Below are 22,201 nucleotides of genomic sequence, written 5' to 3' on the forward strand. Positions count from 1 at the left end.
AACTTATTCATACATGAAATATTATATTATAGGACTAAGTCAATAGAAAATGTACTATTAAAAACATTATATATCTTTAAAACCTCTAAAATTATATTGTTTTTTATATGTTTTTGATTAATAGTCCTTACATTTATGCCATGTCAACTATATTATTCCTCTCACTACATGTCAGTACCACTAGAAAATTTTGTGCTGCCATTCGAATTCTGAAACATGTTGCTGAAGATCCAACTAATAAAATTAAAAGAGTACGTAAAGAGTAAGTAAAAATAAAGAATATATTTTTTGATTGATTAAAATGTATAAAAATAAAACTAAATATATATAGAATATTTGTTTATAAAAAATAAAAAATAAAATAAAAATAAAATAAAATAAAATAATAACAACTAAAATTAAAATTAAATTTATGTATTTTGTTAAATTAAATTTATGGATTGTTAAATAAAGCGTAAACATATCTCTCATTACATCAATATCAATATCATTATCTCTCACCACATCTCAATGTCAAAAGCTTACACATATCGTCAGTAGAAGAATTGTCATTTGAACTCCGCATCATTACTATCAGCCGAATCCTCAAAAGAGCTGTCATCTGAATCATCAAAATCCGAACTCGGTGGACCAGCGCCATCCGAACCATCAGAGAAGCCATCGTACAAACTCAGAAGATAACACGCCTCACAATTCTACATGAAAAAAATAATAAAATGAATACGGTGCGTAAATCACAAATTTCAATCTCTATTTCTATCTAAATATCTATAATGTTTAACAAAAAATAGATAAATATTAGTGCAGAAAAGTTCATGCACAGTATCAATAAATGTTAGTTTAATATTGATAATAATTAATTATGGTAAGAATATATACAATTTTTTAATTTTTAATTTTTTATTTATTAAAAATTTCTATTAACATTATAATTAATTATAATGTACTTTTTATGTATTCTTAGTATTTAATTTATTCTAATAAATACTGACATATCGATATTTAATATTGTATTAAAATAGATACTTAAGATTATACAATAGGAGAACATTATGTAAAATTCAAATAAATAAATATTATAATGAAAGCTCTCATAAGTCTATAAAGTTAAAATAATAAAATAAATAATTAAATATTAAATGATACTTCATTCAGACTGAGTGGCATGGACACGGTGCTTTTGCTAATTTGCTATATTGAATAATGAATAGGCACAATTCTGCCGCCCAACTTGCATTTCCTTTCATTTAATACTTCTAAATCCTTGCTATAAAAGCTAAAAAGAGGAAGAACACAACAAAAAGTTTTTCATTTTCATTTGAGGTGACCAAAGGCTAATGTGACTATCACATTCTCTAATAATAATTAATTTTTTATTAATTTAATATTAATAATAATGTTTTATTAATTTAATTAGAGATTGAATTTTTATATAATTTTTTATAAACATAATTATAAAAATAAGATATTATTATATTTAAAATTTGGTGATTTTTAGTTAAGTATATATTTTTATAATTTTTTGTTAACAACCAATAATATTTTTAAAAACTCACAAAGTAATATATACTTAACAAAAAATTATCAAATTTTAAGAATAATAATATCTTATTTTCTAATCATGTTTGTAAAAAATCGCATAAAAATTCAATCTCTAATGTATTTTTTGAGAAATACATATTTAATGTTAGTTTTTTTTAAGATTATCTAACATTAAATATGTATTTTTCAAAAAATACATTAGAGATTAAATTTTAATACAATTTTTTACAAACATCATTAAAAAAATAGCATATTATTATCCTTAAAATTTTGTGATTTTTCGTTAAGTATATATATTTATTTTGTAATTTTTTTTGTTAACAACTAATAATATTTTTAAAAATCACAAAAAAATATATACTTAAAAAAAACATCAAATTTTAAAAATAATAATATCTTATTTTTTTAATTATATTTGTAAAAAATTATATCAAAATTTAATTTTTAGGGTATTTTTTGTAAATATATATTTATTATTGGACATTTTTGTTGCATTTTTAAATTATTTAAAGGCATTTTTATCGATAGTAAAATTCGAATCTATTTTTGTCAATATTTAAATAATTTAGGAGATTTTTTTATAGTTAACCCTATTTATACATATAGGTATTAATTTCATATTATTAAATATTAAAAACTTAACTGTAGTATTGTTTTTATAAATAAAATAGCATTAAATTTATGTTTTTTGTTTTTATTTTAATAACCTTGATGTAAAATTATAATTTAAATATTATTTTATTATATTAACATTTACCTCAACTTATTATAACCACGCATGACAATTCTAGAAGAGAAAACTATAATTTGCTAATAATAGCACTATATTTAGATGGTAATTTTAAAATGAATTAACTATTATTATTATTATTATTATTTGGTCTCGGACTCTTAGTTGTTGTGATAAGAATGCTTTATCATATTTTATGTGGATGTCCATTTTCAAGGATGATTGTATTTAATATAGTTTGAAAAAGTAAAGCCTTGCACATGTATAAATAGGGGCATAGGGTGAGACTTTTTACACAACACCAAGGAATAAAATACTCTCTCTCTCTTTTACGTTGCAATACTTCTTTCTCTCTCTCTTTATATTTTTTATTTTATATTTGTTACATCTTCCTTATTTATTTATTTAGTTATTTTATAACACGTTATCAGCACGAAGCTCTAACGAAGTTTTAGGAAGACTTCAGGTAACCAATTTTTATTATGTCAAAAATATTTCATCTTGAATATAATACTCTTGATATATTTGGAAATAATTATTTATCATGGATATAGATGTTGAAATCCATTTTGATTCAATGGATCTTGAAGATACTATTAAGGCTGAAAATAATACATCTCAAAAGGATAAAAGTCAAGGCCATGATTTTCCTTCATCATCTTGACAAATGATTGAAAAATGAATATCCCACATTAAAAGATCTTGCAGATCTGTGGAAAGACCTTGAAGAAAGGTACAATCATAAAAAGACAGTGATACTTCCTCAAGCCTGATATGTTAGAGAAAATTTTCTTAACCTTCCATGTCTCGAATGTGCTCCTGCAGCAGCAGTATCGAGAAAAAGAATTTAAAAATATTTTGAGTTAATTTTTGCTTTCTTGTTACTGAACGCAACAATGAGTTACTTTTAAGGAATCATGAAGCGCGCCCAATTGGCGCCGCCCCATTTCCTGAAGTAAATGCGGCAATTAACCCCAGAAGAGGTAAATGGTAAGATTTTGATAACAAGAAAAATTATGAAAGGAAAAGAAATTATGTTCACAAGAAAGATCTCACCAGAAGTGGAATAAAGAAATAAATAATGGACAAAGTATATCAATTGAGGATAAATGATTTTGTTGTGGTGGAAATGACCATTGGTCACGTACCTGTCGTATCCCAAGGCACCTAGTTGATCTTTATCAAGCATCCTTGAAAAGGGATGACAAAGAAAAGGAAACAAATTTTGTTTCAAATGATGAAAATTCTACCACTCATGTATCTAATTTCTTTAAGAATTCTGAAAAAAATTTTGCCTATTTGATCAATGATGGAATAGTTTGATATATGTATGTGTTTGTTAAGTATTCATGTGAATAATTTTACTGTGCATGTACTTCTACTCATTTTATTATTATTATCATTTGTTTTTTGAAAAAAAATGACAAGGACATATTTTGAAGATATTTGTCTTGCGGATAGTGCAAGTTCGCACACTATTCTTAAAAGTGATATATATTTTACCCATCTTGTGCCAAAAGAAGAATATGTTAATACTATTATAGGCTCGGATAATGTGATAGAAGGCTCCGGAAGAGCTATAATTTTATTTCCTGGAGGAACAAAATTCATAATAAATAATACACTATTGTCTACCAAGTCTCGAAGAAACTTGTTGAGCTTTAAAGATATTCGCCGAAATGGATATCATATTGAGACTATGAATGAGGAAAATCATGAGTACTTATGTATCACAACTCATGATGCAAATAAGAAAGTTATATTAGAAAAATTAACCTCACTTTCATGTGGGTTATATTATACAAAGATTAGTGCAATTGAATCACATGCCATTGTAAACAGAAGTTTACTAGCCCAAATGAATTCATAACTTGGCATGATAGATTGGATCATCCGAAAACAACCATGATGAGGAGAATTATTGAAAATTCTCATGGACATTCACTAAAGAACCAGAAGATTCTTAAATCTAGTGAATTTTGTTGTGCTGCATGTTCTCAAGGGAAGTTAATTTTAAAGTCATCACCAGTAAAGATTGGATTTGAGTCCCCTGAATTCCTAGAAAGGATTCAAGGTGATATATGTGGACCTATTCATCTACCATGTAAATCTTTTCAGATATTTTATGGTCCTAATAGACGCATCTTCGAGATGGTCACATGTGTGCTTATTGTCTTCTCGCAACCTGGCGTTTGCGAGATTACTGGCTCAAATTATTCGATTAAAAGCATAATTTCTAGAAAATCCAATCAATGCAATTCGCCTTGATAATGCTGGTGAATTTACTTCCCAAGCTTTTGATGCTTATTGTATGGCTAATGGAATAAGTGTTGAACATCCAGTAGCTTATGTTCACACACAAAATGGGTTAGCAGAATCACTTATTAAACGCCTCCAATTGATTGCTAGACCCTTGCTTATGAGAACAAATCTCCCAACCCCGGTTTGCAGCATGCTATTTTACATGCCGCAGCACTTATTCGTTTGAGGCCAACGAGTTACCATCAGTTCTCTCCTATGCAATTAGCTTTTGGCTAGCAGCCAAATGTTTCCCATTTAAGAATATTTGGATGTGCGATATATGTTCCCATTGCACCACCTAATCGCACCAAAATGGGACCCCAAAGAAAATTGAGAATATATGTTGGATATGATTCTCCCTCTATAGTGAGGTATCTTGAGATACAAACGGAAGATGTATTTAAAGCCTGAATTGCAGATTGTCATTTTGATAAATCAAAATTTCTAACATTAAGGGGGGAGAATAAGCTTCCTGAAAAGGAACTTAATTGGAATGCATCATTGTTGATGCATTTAGATCCTCGATCAGGGTAATGTGAACTAGAATTTCAAAAGATTATACATTTGCAAAGAATAGCAAATGAATTGCCTGATGCATTTTTCGATACAAAGAGGATAATCAAATCTTATATACCAGTGAAAAATGCCCCAATTCGAATTGATGTCCCAGTAGGACAAGTAGCCACTGAAGCAAATTCACGCCAGAAGCGTGGCAGGACAGAAATGCCCTAATTCGAATTGATGTTCTGGTAGGACAAATAGCCACTAAAGCAAATACACGCCAGAAGCATGGAAGGCCTGTCGGTTCTAAAGATAAAAATCCTCGAAAGAGAAAAGAGGTAAATACAATTCCTGTTGAAAAAGACATAGTAGAGACACTTGCAGTTGTCCAAAATTTTGATATAATGTTAATGCCAGAAGACGTTCAGGTACCTGAAAATTGTGAAAAATGACGAGATCTCGATGAATTATGTCTTTACAGGAGAAAAATGGAACCGAAATAAGACAATTGTCAATGAAATATTTGCATATAATGTGGCATTAAATATCATGCATGAAAGTAAGGATCTTGAGCCAAGATCAGTCAAAGAATGTCGACAAAGGAATGATTGGCCAAAATGAAAAGAAGTCATGAAGGCTGAATTAGACTCACTTGCGAAATGTGAAGTCTTTGGACCTGTAGTCCATACACCTGAAGATGTAAAACCTGTTGGATACCAATGAGTATTTGTGAGAAAACAAAATGAGAAAAATGAAGTTGTGCGCTATAAAGCCCGACTTGTGGCACAAGGTTTTTCATAAAGGCCCGATATAGATTATGAAGAAACGTATTTTCCTGTAGTGGATGCGATAACATTACGTTATTTGGGTCAGTTTATCTGCATATCATAAACTGCATATGCATTTAATGGATGTGGTAACAACCTATTTATACGGCTCATTAGATTGGGATATCTATATGAAAGTCCCTGAAGGACTAAAGATATCTAAACCATCCAATGAATATTCGCAAAGGTTATACTCAGTCAAATTACAAAGATCTGTATATGGTCTAAAGCAATCTGCACGAATGTGGTATAATTGTCTTACTGAGTATCTGGCCAAAAACGGATTCAAGAATGATGATATCTGTCTATGTGTTTTCATAAAGAAAACCGCATCTGGATTCATTATAATTGCTGTGTATGTTGATGATTTAAATATCATTGGGACTCTTGAAGAGATTCCAACAATTATAAAAACTCCGAAAGAAGAGTTTGAGATGAAAGATCTTGGAAGGACTAAATTTTGTCTCGGCCTGCAGATCGAGCATACAAAAAATGGGATCTTAATTCATCAAGCGACATACACAGAAAAGATCTTGAAAAGATTTTATATGGATAAATCACATCCTTTGAGTACCCCAATGATCGTAAGATCTTTAGATGTGAAAAAGGATTAATTCCATCCTAAGGAAGAAAATAAAGATATCCTTGGTCCTGAAGTACCATATCTTAGTGCCATTGGAGCGCTAATGTATCTTGCTAATAATACGCGACCTGACATATCATTTGCGGTGAATTTACTAGCAAGATATAGTTTCTCTCCAACCAGAAGACATTGGAGTGGAATCAAACAGATCTTTCGATATCTTCATGGAACGGTTGATATGGGGTTGTTTTATCCCTATGGATCCAAGTCACAACTAGTTGGCTATGCAAATGACGGATACTTGTCTGATCCACATAAAGGGAGATCTCAAACAGGATACCTGTTTACATATGGTGGAACAGCTATATCATGGAGGTCCACGAAACAGACGATAGCAGCAACCTCCTCTAATCATGTTGAAATACGAGTGTTTTTTACTGAGGAGCCTTATTCAATATATTCTGTTATCATGTGGACTGACTGATCATAAGATGGCTCCAACTGTCCTGTTTGAAGATAATACAGCATGTATTGCTCAACTTAAAGGTGGATATATCAAAGGTGATAGAACAAAGCATATTTCTCCCAAATTCTTCTTCACTCATGATCTTCAAAATCAAGGGACAATTGATGTCCAACAGATCCGCTCAAGTGACAATCTGACAGATTTGTTCACAAAGTCACTCCCAAAATCCTCCTTTGAAAGATTTGTACATGAGATTGGGATGCACCGATTTCGAGACATTAAATGATGTCGGCAAGAGGGGAAAATTGTACTCTTTTTTCCTTGGTCAAGTTTTTTTTCCATTGGATTTTTCTTGACAAGGTTTTTAATGAGTCAGTCCCATCACCAAAGGATATTGTACTCTTTTCTCTTCACTAAGGTTTTTTTTTCACTGGGTTTTTCTTTAGTAAGGTTTTAATGAGGCAATAATCCTAAATGGTCATCCAAGGGGGAGTGTTGTGATAAGAATGCTTTATCACATCTTATGTGCCCATTCTCAAGGATGATTGTATTTAATATAGTTTGAAAAAGTAAAACCTTGCATATGGATAAATATGGACATAGGGTGCAACTTTTTACACAAAGGAATAAAATACTCTCTCTCTTTTACGTTGTAATACTTTTTTCTCTCTTTATATTTCTTTATTTTATATTTGTTATCTCTTTTTTATTTATTTATTTAGTTATTTTATAACATCAGTGACATTAATTATTTAGAGCAAATTATTTGAACTTATAAAAATAAATGAAAAGTTATTTAGTGCGACATGTATATGGAGACGGTTGACTCATGGGACACTGTTCTTAAGTTGGCTGTGAGTTAGGTTAATATTTCTGTTATCCGTTTGGGAGAAGGATCATTAACTAACGTTGGATGTGTGGGTTGATAAGAGACTAGATGATGAGATTTAGGGCTTGGGCTCAATACATTAATTTTTATTGTTGGTATGACATAAGTGTTCAAATTAAAAAAAAAAACAAAAAGAAAGAATTTAAAAAGGCAAAAAACGGAATAGCAGTATTGTACTAATTGTAGACTTGTAATAATAGTACAGTTAGGACTTAGTAACAATACCAAAAAAAAAGTACAGTAAAAAAAATATTAATTATTTTAATATAATTAGACTCAAAATATTCATTAATTAAAAAGTTATATTTTTAAATTCTTAAATTTATATTTATCTATTTAATATAAATATAAAATTAAATTATATCACTATAAAAATTATTTATGTCGTAAATTTATGTAGGAACTACATCAATATTAATATTAACATTTTTCAGAACCATGGAAAAAAGTTTTCATTCTCACCGTAGCATCCACCAAGTACGAAACAAAGAAAATTTGCAAAGACATCGCAGAAAACAATCTTACTCAGAAATTGGTGTAAAAAAAAATTAAAAAAATCTCCGATATCCAACACATTATCGGTTTTTTTTTTTCTGCTGCAAAAATTAGGGTTTCGATCTTCTACTCTCTATGCTCTTATCTTCTTCAACTTTCTCTACTCGATCTTCTCGCCGATCTAAGTTCTCGTAAGTTTCATTTCATTCAACTCTTTTCTTATCAGCAGTTTCTCGCCTTCAATTTTAATTTTCTCTTTGTTTCTAGCTTTTTTCTTTCGGATTACTATGTTTACATGTCCTCTCAGCAACTTCAATTTTTGTAGTTCTTGCATCTTCCAACTTCACGCAGTGATAATTTAGAATTGCGTTAATTTTTTGTTTCAGTTTATATAGTGTCGAGGTTTTAGAATCTCTTCTTGCTTGTTGCTTCCGATTTTTTTTTCCAGGTGGATCCGTGGTTTCAGGTAGAATTTGTCGAAATGCCAGAATTGTGTTTTTTAGATTTGATACGTTGACCTTGTTAAGTGGAATGTGGGTTGTGGTAGTAAGGTACTAAGATTTAGGGAAGTAATCACGAATTTGGTTTAATGTAATTAGCTACAGAATATGGTTATTTGAATTATTGCAATATGTAGTTTCTGTTGGGCCGATTTATGCTAAATCACTTGAACTTGAACTAGATTAATAGTAATTAAACTAGGTATAATTCAAGTATAATGTGTAAGGAAAATGGTTATTTAGACAATAAAAAGCGGATCTTTCTTAACTACCTTTTATTTAAGCTTCAATTCACCATCATCATCATATACTCTATTTAATTTTCATTCGTGAATTTTCAATGTTCATGTAGCCATCCCATTGTTAAAGAACTATTTTTGGTCTTGGGGGTGGAGTCACTTTGATTCATTTGGAATGTAGCTTGCAAAGCTTAACTATAACATTGCAAAGACTAAGTCAACTTTTCATTGACTGATAGTTAAAGTAGAACACACACAAATCTTGGATGATATACTTGCAACCCTTTTTTCCTGTCAACTACATGTACTCTGTAGTTGGTAGTATCACCTGAAAAGAACCTTACTTATGTTTTTCTCTTTTTAGCTTATTTTTGCAATGTCTTTTCTTCCTGCATTCTGTGTTGATCACTTAAAGATTTTTCAAACCAAACAATTACCTTTCTCCATCCCTTTTGCCTTGTTTGCGCGGATTTTATGAAATAAGATCTACAAATGGTAAATATTCAGGACAATATCACGAACACAATTAACAGTGTTTTAGTTGCTAGTATTAAATGCTGTACTAAAGTTAACTTCTTTTGCAGGTTGCAACTGCCATGTCTTTGTGTGTGAATGTATGCATTCTAATCTCGTTATTAGTAGATCCTCTGCCCTGCCAAACCGCATGTAGTTTTGCTCAAATTTAGTGCTTATCTTCCTAATTTTTATGACAGATACCATTTGAGGGTTTATATTTGAGTGTTTTTCAGCTGGCATTATTTGCATGTCTGAATCGTTGTTGACTTACCAAATCACATTATTGTGTAGGAATAATTTTGATCAAGTGTTAATACATTCGTTGATTGTACAATCCAATGTATAGCCATGGTATGTATTTCAATTTATGCAGCATGTATTTTGGTTGGAGTTATTGGTGGAAGAATGTCTTCCTACACAATTTCCCGTGCCACAAGAAAAATGGAGGAAAAAGATGCTCCACTTATATCTCTCTATAAAATATGACTAGCTAATTTATTGATATGCAGGACTCCGAGCAAATAGTGTTTGATTAACCAAGTTCCAAACAGGTTGAGGAGACCTAGGGTCAATAGTTTGAGTTTCTGATGGATGATGCTGGGCATCGTGAAAATGGAAGGCACAAAGCAGATCAATATAAATCTAGCCCCGGACAGGTACATGAAAATCGTTCCTGTTCATAGTAACTTCATTACAAATTGTCTTTATGAACTAACAATTATCAAGTTGGACATGTTTTTCCTCCTCACACAAGGTGCTTTATTCTGATAATGTTGGTCTCAAATTGCTATTGCAGTGGTTGATGCAACATCAGCCTTCTATGAAACAAATTATGGCTCTTATGGCTGAAAGAGATGCACTTATTCAAGAAAGAAACCTGGCTCTTTCTGAGAAGAAGGCAGCACTTGCAGAGCGCGACATGGCTTTCCTGCAGCGGGATGCTGCGATCACAGAACGAAATAATGCTTTAATTGAACGAGACAATGCAATTGCTGCTCTTCAATATCGAGAAAATTCCCTAACCAACAGCAGTATGCCGTCCTCATGCCCTCCTGGATGCCAAATCTCACGGGGTATCAAACATATGCATCATCCACAGCAACAAGTACACCACATGCCTAATAATATGGGTGACGGTTCTTACACTGCAAGGGAAATGCACACAAGTGATTCCCTCCCAACTGTGACCATTCCTTCAGAGGCTGGGAAGTCCCGGCGAGGTAAACGACCAAAGGAACCCAAGTCAGTTTCACCAAATAAGAAGGCTTCAAAAGGTACTAGAAAGGTGAAGAGGGATGACGAAGATACTCACAAGATGATGTTTGGCAAGGCTAATGAATGGAAGAGTAGTCAGGAAATGATTAACGGGAGCGAAGACCTTAACAAGCAGTTAGAGGTGACAAAGGCCGATTGGAAATCCCAGGACTTGGCATTGAACCAAGTTGCATACGATGAGTCCACAATGCCAGCTCCCGGGTGTTCTTGTACTGGTGTTCTGAGGCAGTGTTACAAATGGGGAAATGGAGGTTGGCAATCTGCTTGTTGCACAACCACCCTTTCAGTGTATCCCCTTCCAGCAGTTCCTAACAAGAGGCATGCTCGGATAGGTGGCCGGAAAATGAGTGGAAGTGCTTTCAATAAGCTGCTTAGCCGGCTTGCTACCGAGGGTCATGATCTGTCAAACCCAGTTGACCTCAAGGACCATTGGGCCAAACATGGTACAAATCGGTATATCACGATAAAGTAGATCGATCACCAGCAGTTGCACTCCTGGTGTAGCATTCCGTATCATGATATCTAGTGTCCACAATGGATGGATTCTAAAGTCATGGATGAAAAATAAGGCCATTATATAAAGTTTCATCTATGGTTGAATCTGCCGTGGCAGGGTAGAAACATGGGCATGTAAAAAAAGGTTACATTATGGATAAATAGCTCTAAATTGTCTTGATTAGTGCATCTAGTCATCAAACTCAAATAATTTTAGAGCCATGTGCTGTTTGTGGTCACGAACGTTTCTATGAAATACTCAATTATTCTGTAGAATTGATGTATATGTAAAATTTCTTTCGGGTTTGTTGTTTTTCTGTTGTTTGTTCGTAGCTCCATCTTTAGGTGGTAGTATTAATGTATGGCTGAATTTGGCAACTGATGCCCTTTCATGCTTCTGTAAATGTTCATGATGATGGAAACAATGAAGTGAGATAATGTTATGATTTTCCATCGGCAAATTCCTTAGCACCATTCTAAGATTGATATTTATTTGGCAACGCTTTAAATTATACAGCTTGTTTATAAAAATCATCTATGCAATTTCTTTACACTTATCATAACAAAGTTCTTTTTCGTACACAACTGAGGGCGTACCCATTAGCTAATATCTATTAGGTAGAAACATCATAATCTTTTACTTGGCTTCAATTTGAAGTTCAGGCATAGTATTGAATAATCTTGTTCCAATAGATTTTACTGACCATACCTGTCAAAACGCTCTAACAAATACAATTATTATTATTATCATTAAAAACAATGTAAAACAGTAAAGTACAAAACACAAAACAAGATACTAATGAATCATGAGCCATGCCTCAACTAAGTACTCTAATTGTTTGCATATGTAATAAACAGTGCGTGTCAGATTACAAAATTTCATCACCTGCTATATCAGCCAGGGATAACTGTAAAATTATATTTCTCATCATCCACAGCACGACACCAATAAATCCATTATTAAAATGTTGTTCAACATAAACTAAAAATCTCACTTGAAAAGAAGAACCTTAGAAATTATAAACCTAAGGTTGTGAATAAATTTCTGTAGCCTCAGACCGTCCTAGTTCAAAAAATGTTTCAACACATTAAATGCAATAATATTGCACTTCTGAATTATACAATTGCATCATAGGCTATAGATATAACAATCCTTAGCTAGCTTAATTCAATGAAAATGAAGAACATCGAATTTTTTAGAATAAAATAAAATAAACATCTTTTTTTTCAAATTATAGTAGGGTATATAAAGACGTAAACAAAAAGAGAACTAATTTTAAGAACATGAACATGAGAAAGTGGCATCAGATCTTCCTATTCAAATGAAGCTATTCACTGCACTCAAAGGATTTGAGCTCTCAGCATTTCGAAAGATTCGTCATTTGGCCGAATATACGAAAAACGCAAACAGAAAAACCAAGATCTTAACAGAAACCACAAATTGATTGAACGAACAGAACAACGGAAGTGGGAGCAGAGAAGAGGAACTCAAATAGGAATTAGGGTTTGCATTTGGATGAAAGAGGCAAGAGCTTCCATTTATAGGAGAAGGGTATAAACGGGGTTCGCTGATTTTAAGAAGTTAATCGACGGTTGTGATTTGTTGCAAGGGGATCAATTAAGTAAACGCTCAAAGTTTGACTGTTTGAGTTTGGGCTTGGGCCAAGTCTACAAAGAAGAATTTGTTGACGTAAATTAGGGTAGATTTTTCTCTAACGAATTTTCAGTCTCGGCCAAACAATAAAAAAATTGAAGCATCAATTCGGTATGACTGTGTTTAAAAAAGAGACTTGAGACTAAAAAACAAAATTAAAAGACAACAATTGAGAGATATGTAACATATGTTGTAGAATAAATAAATAAGGAAGATATAATATAAAATAAAATATAAATAGAAGATTTTAGTTTTGATATTTATCAATATAATTATCTCACTATAATAATAGAAGTAATTTAAATATTTATTACTATTATATATTAGTAACGTATGAAAGAGAAAGGAAAAAAATTTTGTATATAAACAATAGAAAGAGAAAAAAGATTATTGTTATTGATGTGTATGAAAGAGAGAATATAATATTATTGTTGTAACGGTGTGTATTACTTTATATTTGGTTCTCTATTTATATGTATATATGAGCATCATTTTCAAACTTCATTAAAGTTCAGTTTGGCTTGAAAAAATCAGCCGCTCATATAATCAATGGTCATCCACATCAGCTCTTATCACAACACTTTTTTTTAGATGACCATTTAGGATTATTGTCTCGTTAAAACCTTACTAAAGAAAAATCTATTGGGAAAAAACCTTAGTGAAGGAAAAGAGTACAATATCCTTTGTGATAGAGACTGCCTCATTAAAAACCTTGTGCCACAAGTCGGGCTTTGTAGTGCACAACTTCATTTTTCTCATTTCGTTTTCTCACAAATACCCATCGATATCCAACAGGTTTTACATCTTCAGGTATACGAACTACAGGTCCAAAGACTTCACGTTTTGCAAGTGAGTCTAATTCAACTTTCATGACTTCTTCCCATTTTGACCAATCATTTCTTTGTCGACATTCTTCGACTGATCTTGGCTCAAGATCCTTATTTTCATGCATGATATTTAATGTCACATTATATGCAAATATTTCATTAATAATTGTCTTATTTCGGTCCCATTTTCTCCTGTAAAGACATAATTTATTGAGATCTCGTCATGTTCACAATTTTCAGGTACCTGAATGTCTTCTGACATTAAAACTATATCAGAATTTCGGATAATTGCATGTGTCTTTACTATGTCTTTTTCAACAGGAATAGTATTTACCTCTTTTCTCTTTCGAAAATTTTTGTCTTTGGAACCGACAGGCCTGCCACGCTTCTGGTGTGAATTTGCTTCAGTAGCTATTTGTCATATTGGAACATCAATTCGAATTGGGGCATTTTTCGCTGGTATATAAGATTTAGTTATCCTATTTATTTGTATCGGAAAATGTATCAGGCAATTCATTTGCTATTCTTTGCAAATGTATAATCTTTTGAACTTCTAGTTCACATTACCTTGATTAGGGATCTAAATGCATCAACGATGATGCATTCCAATTAAATTCCTTTTCAGGAAGCTTATTCTCTCCCCTTAAAGTTGGAAATTTTGATTCATCAAAATGACAATTCGCAAATCGGGCTTTAAATACATCTCCAGTTTATATCTCAAGATACCTCACTATAGAGGGAGAATCATATCCAACATATATCCCCAATTTTCTTTGGCGTCCCATTTTGGTACGATTAGGTGGTGCAATGGAACATATATCGCACACCTGAATATTCTTAATTGGGAAACATTTGGTTGCTGGCCAAAAGCTAATTGCATAGGAGAGAATTGATGGTAACTCGTTGGCCTTAAACAAATAAGTGTGCGACATATAAAATAGCATGCCCCAAATCGAGGTTGGGAGATTTGTTCTCAAAAGTCATAAGTAAGGGTCTAGCAATTAATTGGAGGCGTTTAATAAGTGATTCTGCTAACCTATTTTGTATGTGAACATAAACTACTAGATGTTCAATACTTATTCCATTAGCCATACAATATGCATCAAAAGTATGGGAAGTAAATTCACCAGCATTATCAAGACAAATTACTTTGATTGAATTTTCTGGAAATTGTGCTTTTAATCGAATAATTTGGGCAAGTAATTTCGCAAACGCCAGATTGCGAAAAGACAATAAGCACACATATGACCATCTCAAAGATGCGTCTATTAGGACTACAAAATATATAAAAGATTCATATGGTGGATGAATAAGTCGACATATATCACCTTGAATCTTTTCTAGGAATTCAGGGAACTCAAATCCAATCTTTACTGGTGATGGCTTTAAAATTAACTTTCATTGAGAACATGCAGCACAACAAAATTTACTAGATTTAAGAATCTTTTGGTTCTTTAGTGAATGTCCATGGGAGTTTTCAATAATTATCCATATCATGGTTGTTTCCGGATGACCCACAGTCGTACCAAGTTATGAATTCATTTGGGTTAGTAAACTTCTAGTTTACAGTGGCAAGTGATTCAATTGCACTAAACTTGGTGTAATATAACCCAGATGAAAGTGAGGGCAACTTTTCTAATATAACCTTTTTTATTTGAATCATGAGTTGTGATACATAAGTACTCATGATTTCCCTCATTCATAGTCTCAATATGATATCCATTTCAGTGAATATCTTTAAAGCTCAACAAGTTTCTTAGAAACTTGGTAAACAACAGTGCATTATTTATTATGAATTTTGTTCCTCGAGGAAACAAAATTATAGTTCTTCCAAAGCCTTCAATCACATTGTCTGAGCCAATAATAGTATTAACATATTCTTCTTTTTGGCACAAGATGGGTAAAATATATATCACTTTTGAGAATGATATGCGAACTTGCACTATCCGCAAGACATACATTTTCATTATAGATTCTTGCCATTTTCTTCAAAGACAAATAATAATAATAAATGAATAGTATGCACAGTTAAATTGAATACTTGATCGGAATTATTTTTCTAAGAAACACTGTACATAAAAATAATGTCATATATTAAAATTTTATTTTAAAACTTGAGACATTTAATGATTTCAAAGTTCATAAACATTAATATTTCATTATTTATATACATCATATTTGAAACTTAAATACATAGAAAATAAAACTTAATGAAGGTTGTGGTAGGCTTAGAGAAGGGGGGTTGAATCTATGCCTTCCTTTTAGTTGCTGTTTTTGCCCTTTTAAATAACTTTGCAGTTTTGATTCTATTTGAACTCAGCAGCGGAAATTTATGAGACAATTATTTTTGTCTCATGAATATCAGAAAACAAAACACAGCAGAGAAGAGAAAAGCTAACACCAGCAAGTATCCTGGTTCGGTTGCCTTGTGCTATGCAACCTACATCCAGTCTCCTCCACAACTATGAAGGAATTTTACTATAGTTAACAGTATTACATACACCAATAACACACTCAAGTTCTAACCTAACTTGACATTGGCTATGCTAACACTCAACTATTCACTCTTAGTGCTATCCCAACTAAGAAAGGGATACCAAACAGGTACAAGATACAAGACACTTAATCAACCTAAAGAAATCTGAAAATAACTCTAGGCTTTTCTCTAAAGTGTATCTCTAAGCCTTTTTCAACTCTTGGCTTTTTCTCAAGCTTTCTCACAATGCCTTTTCTCTCAAGAAATTACAGAAAGATAAGCTTAGAAAAAATACATCACAATCAGTAAAACATGAAGGAGATTGACTTCATCAGCAGCCTCTTTGCTATGTGCAAAACCAGATTCACAAACCTCAGCTTGAGTTCTTCAGTATTGGCCGAATGCTTCTTTGAAAGAAAGCATTATCCAAGTAGAGGAACTTCTCAACAGAACACTGTTCTCACTCTCTGGTTTTTTCTCCTTGCTTCAGAACGAATAACAAGCTTCTTTTTATCTCCTTGCATGTTCCTTGGTTCTTCTTCCAAGGTCAACATCTAGAGCCTTGAGCTTCACCAACCCACAAGCTCAATTTATCTATTCAATCATCAAAGTGGAACCTTTCCTTCTGACTTTTCCAACTTGACCGAAAGTCATGAAGGAGTAACCGAAATTGTTTTCCAATGGTCAACCAAATCTGAACCATAGAGATGCAACTTGGTCCCCAAGAATCTCTTGTGACCGTGGATTTGTAGCAGTGAAGAACAGAGATCAACTTTTTCTTTGAATACCATTTCCGGATAGAACTGAGAGTAGGGAAGAAAGGATGAAGATCTGATGCATGCAAGATGAGATGGATTACCTTTCTTAAGCTTGATTTGTATTAGATTTTCTGCTTTTGCTTCTGTGAATCAAGCTTAACCTTTCTCTCTCTCTTGCTTCTTTGGTTATTGCCTTATGGAGGAAGCTTTTCTTCTCTTTCTCTTTCTTACTTTACTGAAGTCTTGATGTGACTTGATTAGAGAGGTGAGGAACGTTGCTTTGGTTGGAGCAAGATGGTGGAAAATTGAAAACAATTTCAAGCTTGGATCGGGTTCTTCTCTTTTTGGCCCGTGGCGCCTTGCTATGCTTTTTTGATGAATTTGTTTGATATGAATGACTTGGGCTTGTCTTTATTCACACTTTCCATTCAGCCCATTAGCTTTGTTTTGTTATTTATTCAACTTGGGCTGCCAAAAATGAATTATGGCCTGCAACATAACATAAATAATTAGCAATGTGTACTTATTAATTTAACAACTCTAATTATTTATTTTGCCAAAAATAATGTTTGTCATCATTAATTAATTTAGTTAATTTCTTAACTCAACACTTAATAATAAGTTCTTTACATTATTTATTTACATGGATACTTAACAATCCCACATATTAAACTATTCCATCATTGGCCAAATGACCAATATTTTCTTTAGGATCCTCAAAGAAATCAGATACATCATAATGAGTGGTAGAATTTTCAGCATCGTTTGAAACGAAATTTGTTTCCTTTTCTTTATCATCATTTTTCAAAGATACTTGATAAAGATCGACTAGGTGCCTTGGGGTACGACAGGTACGCGACTAGGGCTGGCAATGGGTACGGTAGGGTAGGGTTTGGACCCTACCCTAACCCTACCCGCGGGTTGAAAATTTTATTAAAATTCTACCCTACCCTACCCGTGGGTTGAGAATCTCTCAACCCTAACCCTACCCGCACCCTAAAATTCTAAACCATATCCTACCCTACCCTCCCCACAGAAATATCAATTTTTTTAAAAATAAATATAAAATTCAATTATTTCGAATTTTATACGTATTAATAACATAAAAAATAAAAAATTAATGCTCTAAATTACTAAATTAACTAACTAATTTAGTGGTTGTTCACTTATTATAAGTCATTACATAAGAGATGTTGTGGGTTCAACTCTTACTTCCTTCACTATATAGAGAGATTTTTATAAATTATATGTTATATATGAGGTGCGGGTAGGGTAGGGTAGGGTACACCCTAAACCCGTACCCTACCCTACCCGCAGGCATACTCGAACTGTACCCTACCCTATCCTACCCGAATGGGTTGGATCGGATTGGGTACCCGCGGTAGGGTATGAATTGCCAGCCCTATACGAGACCAATGACCCTTTCCACCACAAAGGAAACACTTATCCTCTATTGATATATTTTGCCCAATATTTTTTTATTTATCCTTCTTCTGGTGAGATCCTCTATTTTGAACATAATTTCTTTTCCTTTCATAGTTTTTTTTTTACTAAAGCCTTGCCATTTATCTCTTATGGGGTAATGATTTGTCGCATTTACTTCAGGAAATGGGGCAGCGCCAGTTGGGCGCGTTTCATGATTTTTTAAAAGCAACTCATTGTTGCGTTCAACAACAAGAAGGCAAGAAATTAACTCAGAATATCTTTTAAATCCTTTTTCTCGATACTGTTCCTGTAGGAGCACATTCGAGGCATGGAAGGTTGAGAAAGTTTTTTCTAACATATCATTATCAGATATCTTTTCTCCACATAATTTTATTCATGAGGTGATTTGAAACATTACCAAATTATATTCATTTATGTATTTAAAATCCTGTAGATGTAAGTGCGTCCATTCATATCGGGTTTGAGGAAGTATCACTGTCTTTTTATGATTATACCTTTCTTCAAGGTCTTTCCAAAGATTTGCAGGATCTTTTAATGTGAGATATTCATTTTTTAATCCCTCGTCAAGATGACGACGAAGGAAAATCATGGCTTTGCCTTTATTCTTTTGGGATGCATTATTTTCAGCCTTAATGGCATCCCCAAGATCCATTAAATCAAGATGGATTTCAGTATCTAGTTTTCATGATAAATAGTTGTTTCGAAATATATCAAGATCATTAAATTTAAGATGAGAAAGTTTCGACATAATAAAAATTCGTTACTTGAATTTTGCTAAAATTTGATCAGAGTCTCGTGTTGATACCGTGTTGTAGAATAAATAAATATGGAAGATATAATATAAAATAAAATGTAAATAGAAGACTTTAGTTTTAATATTCACCAATATAATTATCTCACTATAATAATAGAAGTAACTTAAATATTTATTACTATTATATATTAGCAACATATGAAAGAGAAAGGAAAAAATTTTTGTATATAAACAATAGAAAGAGAGAAAAGATTATTGTTATTGATGTGTACGAAAAAAGAGAATATAATATTGTTGTTGTAACTGTGTGTATTACTTCATATTTGGTTCTCTATTTATAGGCATACATGGGCATCATTTTTAAATTTCATTAAAGTTCAATTTGGTTTGAAAAAATCAGTCATCCATGTAATCAATGGTTATCTACATCAGCTCTTATCACAATAAAATAGACATTAAATAAAATTTTTGTATTATGTTTGATGTTAAAAAAGAAAATCTGAGATTAAATTTAAAATTTAAAATGTGAAATAAAAGTAATTTTAAAAATAAATATTATTAAAATTTTAGTTTTTGTCTTATATCTTTACTTTATAGAAATATTAAAAAGTTAAATTTTATGTCTTAGAACTGAAATTTTAATTTTCCAAATATAACACTAAACATTGATATAATATATTTGTTTAATATTTAACCATTTAAAATAATTACTTATAAGAACGTTCTATGTGTATAATACATATACATTTTTTTAATAGGCTTTTTCTTTACTGAAAAAACATCAGTGTCCCTGATTACATAATGGCATTGTTACACTACTATCGTTATCTAAAATCATTAGCCCAAAACACTATTATACCAAATATAACTTCATATCCAAAAAATGCATTAAAAGCAGATGTCTAAGACTCTAAGTTCAAATATGCAGAAGAAAATAGAAATTGTAAATACTGTAAAAATAGAAAAAAATAACTATTTGTATCCATAAATTTTGCGAACGTTAATAAAAATACCTATTAAGAAAGAAAATTAACGTTGCATCCATTAAAAATGAATTCTGTACGACAAAAGTATTCAAATCATAAATTTATGTTAACTTTTTAATAAAATCTCAGAATTACCCCATCATTATATCTTCAACCTCTCCTCTCTTCTTTCTCAAATCTTAAACACCTCTATTGCCACTACCTTAACCACTTTCTATTCTCTACTACTCCACTAACCACCACTACCGCCATCTTTTCATGCTGACGATGACAAAGATGACAACAAGGCAACAAGGCAATCCATCCGTTCCCACGCAACGCTACCACCTTTAATTGCAGCCACCCAAACTCTGCGGCGGCCCCAGCACCGCCTCAAGCCCATGCACAGATCACCTATACCTCCGGCCAAGACCCCGTCTAATGCCGCCACAAGATGGAGAAGCTCTAGAAGCGAGACTGAACCGAAATCCAGCGCGCAAGGTTCCTTCCTGTGGTGCGATTCAACTCCTCATAGGTCCACTTCAAGCTCATGAACTCCATGGAGAAAGGTCCTATATTTACAACAGTACAAATTACAAATTTATTATATAATTAATGAAGTTGAACAAATCTCCTGTAACTAATAATTTATTCGTTTTTATCTATACCCAAATTGAACCAATTGAGTGTATTCATTGTTCAGATTCTCTCAAAAATCTTCAATCATATCTATGTTAAGATACTTGTTAAGTCAGAGAATGACTCTGATAACCACAACGGCAACGGAGGTGGGTGGTGTTGACCGTGACGAAGATGACTCGGGGTTTGGGAAAGAGAGGGAGAGAAAGGGGGAGAGGGACATGGTTGGAGAGGTTGTGTCGATGATCAAGTTTTTTGGAGATGGGTTCATGAAGATGGAAATGCCGTCATAGTTAGCGGTGGTGGAGTAGCAGAGAAAAAAGAAGGTGGTTAAGGTGGTGGTAATGGAGAGATGTAAAAGTTTGATTTGGAAAAGAAGAGAGGGTTGTGAGTTAATGTTGAAGATAATGGTGGGGCGATTTTGGAATTTTATTAAAAAAGTCAACATAAATTTACGATTTGGGTATTTTTGTTGTACGGAATTCATTTTTGATAGATACAAACGTTAATTTCCTTCTTTAATAGATATTTTTGTCAGCGTTCACAAAATTCATAGGTACAAATGGTTGTTTTTCCGTAAAAATACTTGGAATACGAAATTCTCGAGATATCTTTATTTCATTTTTAAGGCCCATTTTTAATTGTTCAATTATAATAAACTCGGCTATAAATATTTAACTCTTTTTTTTTATATAAAAAAAACCTTCGTACCCAATACTCAAGAGTCTAATTTGTGTGTTGAGTCAAAATAATCAACCCAATTTGAATTTCAAATATATTATGCGCCTCTTTTTTATTAAGGTGTTTGTGATTTAGATCCGATTTAATTTTAAAGGTCTGTTAATTAATAAATTATTGTATATATAAAATAAAATTTAAATTTTTGATACTTGTTTAACTAAACGAATGTAACCAATCTAACAACTAAGTTGATTGTTCAATTTTCGATTTGAATTAAATTGAATAAATAATTTAATTTAGATTTTGGATGATTTAAATTTGTACGCCGTACCTTTCATTTCATGTCTTGAAACCAAAATATCAAGGGACATGAATATTAAATTAAGTTTCCTTTAGGGTGAGTTGCCTAATCCCTTTGGATTTTAAATCAACTAGATACCTAATAGACACCATGACTTAGTGACTAATAAACAAGTTTCCCATAACAGTGGCGGATAATAAGGAAATGGTAAACATCTTTGGATATTTTCCCATAACTGAAATATCACAAAATATTGAGGAACACATATTTAAACAAAATGTTTTTGTTATATTACACCATCTGTTTTACAAATATCTATTTACAAATTACTATATTAGCAA

General features: G+C 32.1%; 1 protein-coding gene and 2 non-coding genes across 5 annotated transcripts; 1 reads left to right on the forward strand and 2 right to left on the reverse strand.

Annotated features, from left to right (window-relative positions):
• The first annotated feature begins 8,282 nt into the window (after positions 1–8,282).
• LOC107493273 (protein BASIC PENTACYSTEINE6) lies at positions 8,283–11,820 on the forward strand. Of its 3 annotated transcripts, XM_016114380.3 has the most exons (5): positions 8,283–8,525; positions 9,658–9,687; positions 9,881–9,940; positions 10,099–10,245; positions 10,386–11,820. In XM_016114380.3, the coding sequence occupies exons 4-5, from the start codon at positions 10,177–10,179 to the stop codon at positions 11,334–11,336; spliced, it is 1,020 nt and encodes a 339-aa protein (XP_015969866.1). In that variant the 5' UTR covers positions 8,283–8,525; positions 9,658–9,687; positions 9,881–9,940; positions 10,099–10,176; the 3' UTR covers positions 11,337–11,820. The 3 variants fall into 3 exon arrangements, with proteins under 3 accessions (XP_015969866.1, XP_015969865.1, XP_020980171.1); XM_016114379.3 differs by lacking the exon at positions 9,658–9,687 and having other exon boundaries at positions 8,284–8,525; XM_021124512.1 differs by lacking the exons at positions 8,283–8,525; positions 9,658–9,687 and adding an exon at positions 9,721–9,739.
• A 396-nt stretch (positions 11,821–12,216) lies between these two features.
• Positions 12,217–12,300, reverse strand: LOC127739972 (small nucleolar RNA R38). The gene has a single exon (XR_008000713.1). It is a non-coding gene; the product is annotated as a small nucleolar RNA R38 (small nucleolar RNA).
• Positions 12,301–12,409: 109 nt separating this feature from the next.
• On the reverse strand, positions 12,410–12,496 carry LOC127739985 (small nucleolar RNA snoR20a). The gene has a single exon (XR_008000726.1). It is a non-coding gene; the product is annotated as a small nucleolar RNA snoR20a (small nucleolar RNA).
• Between the last annotated feature and the right edge of the window lie 9,705 nt (positions 12,497–22,201).

Source organism: Arachis duranensis, chromosome 6 (assembly GCF_000817695.3).
Source record: "Arachis duranensis cultivar V14167 chromosome 6, aradu.V14167.gnm2.J7QH, whole genome shotgun sequence".
Lineage (NCBI taxonomy): Eukaryota > Viridiplantae > Streptophyta > Magnoliopsida > Fabales > Fabaceae > Arachis > Arachis duranensis.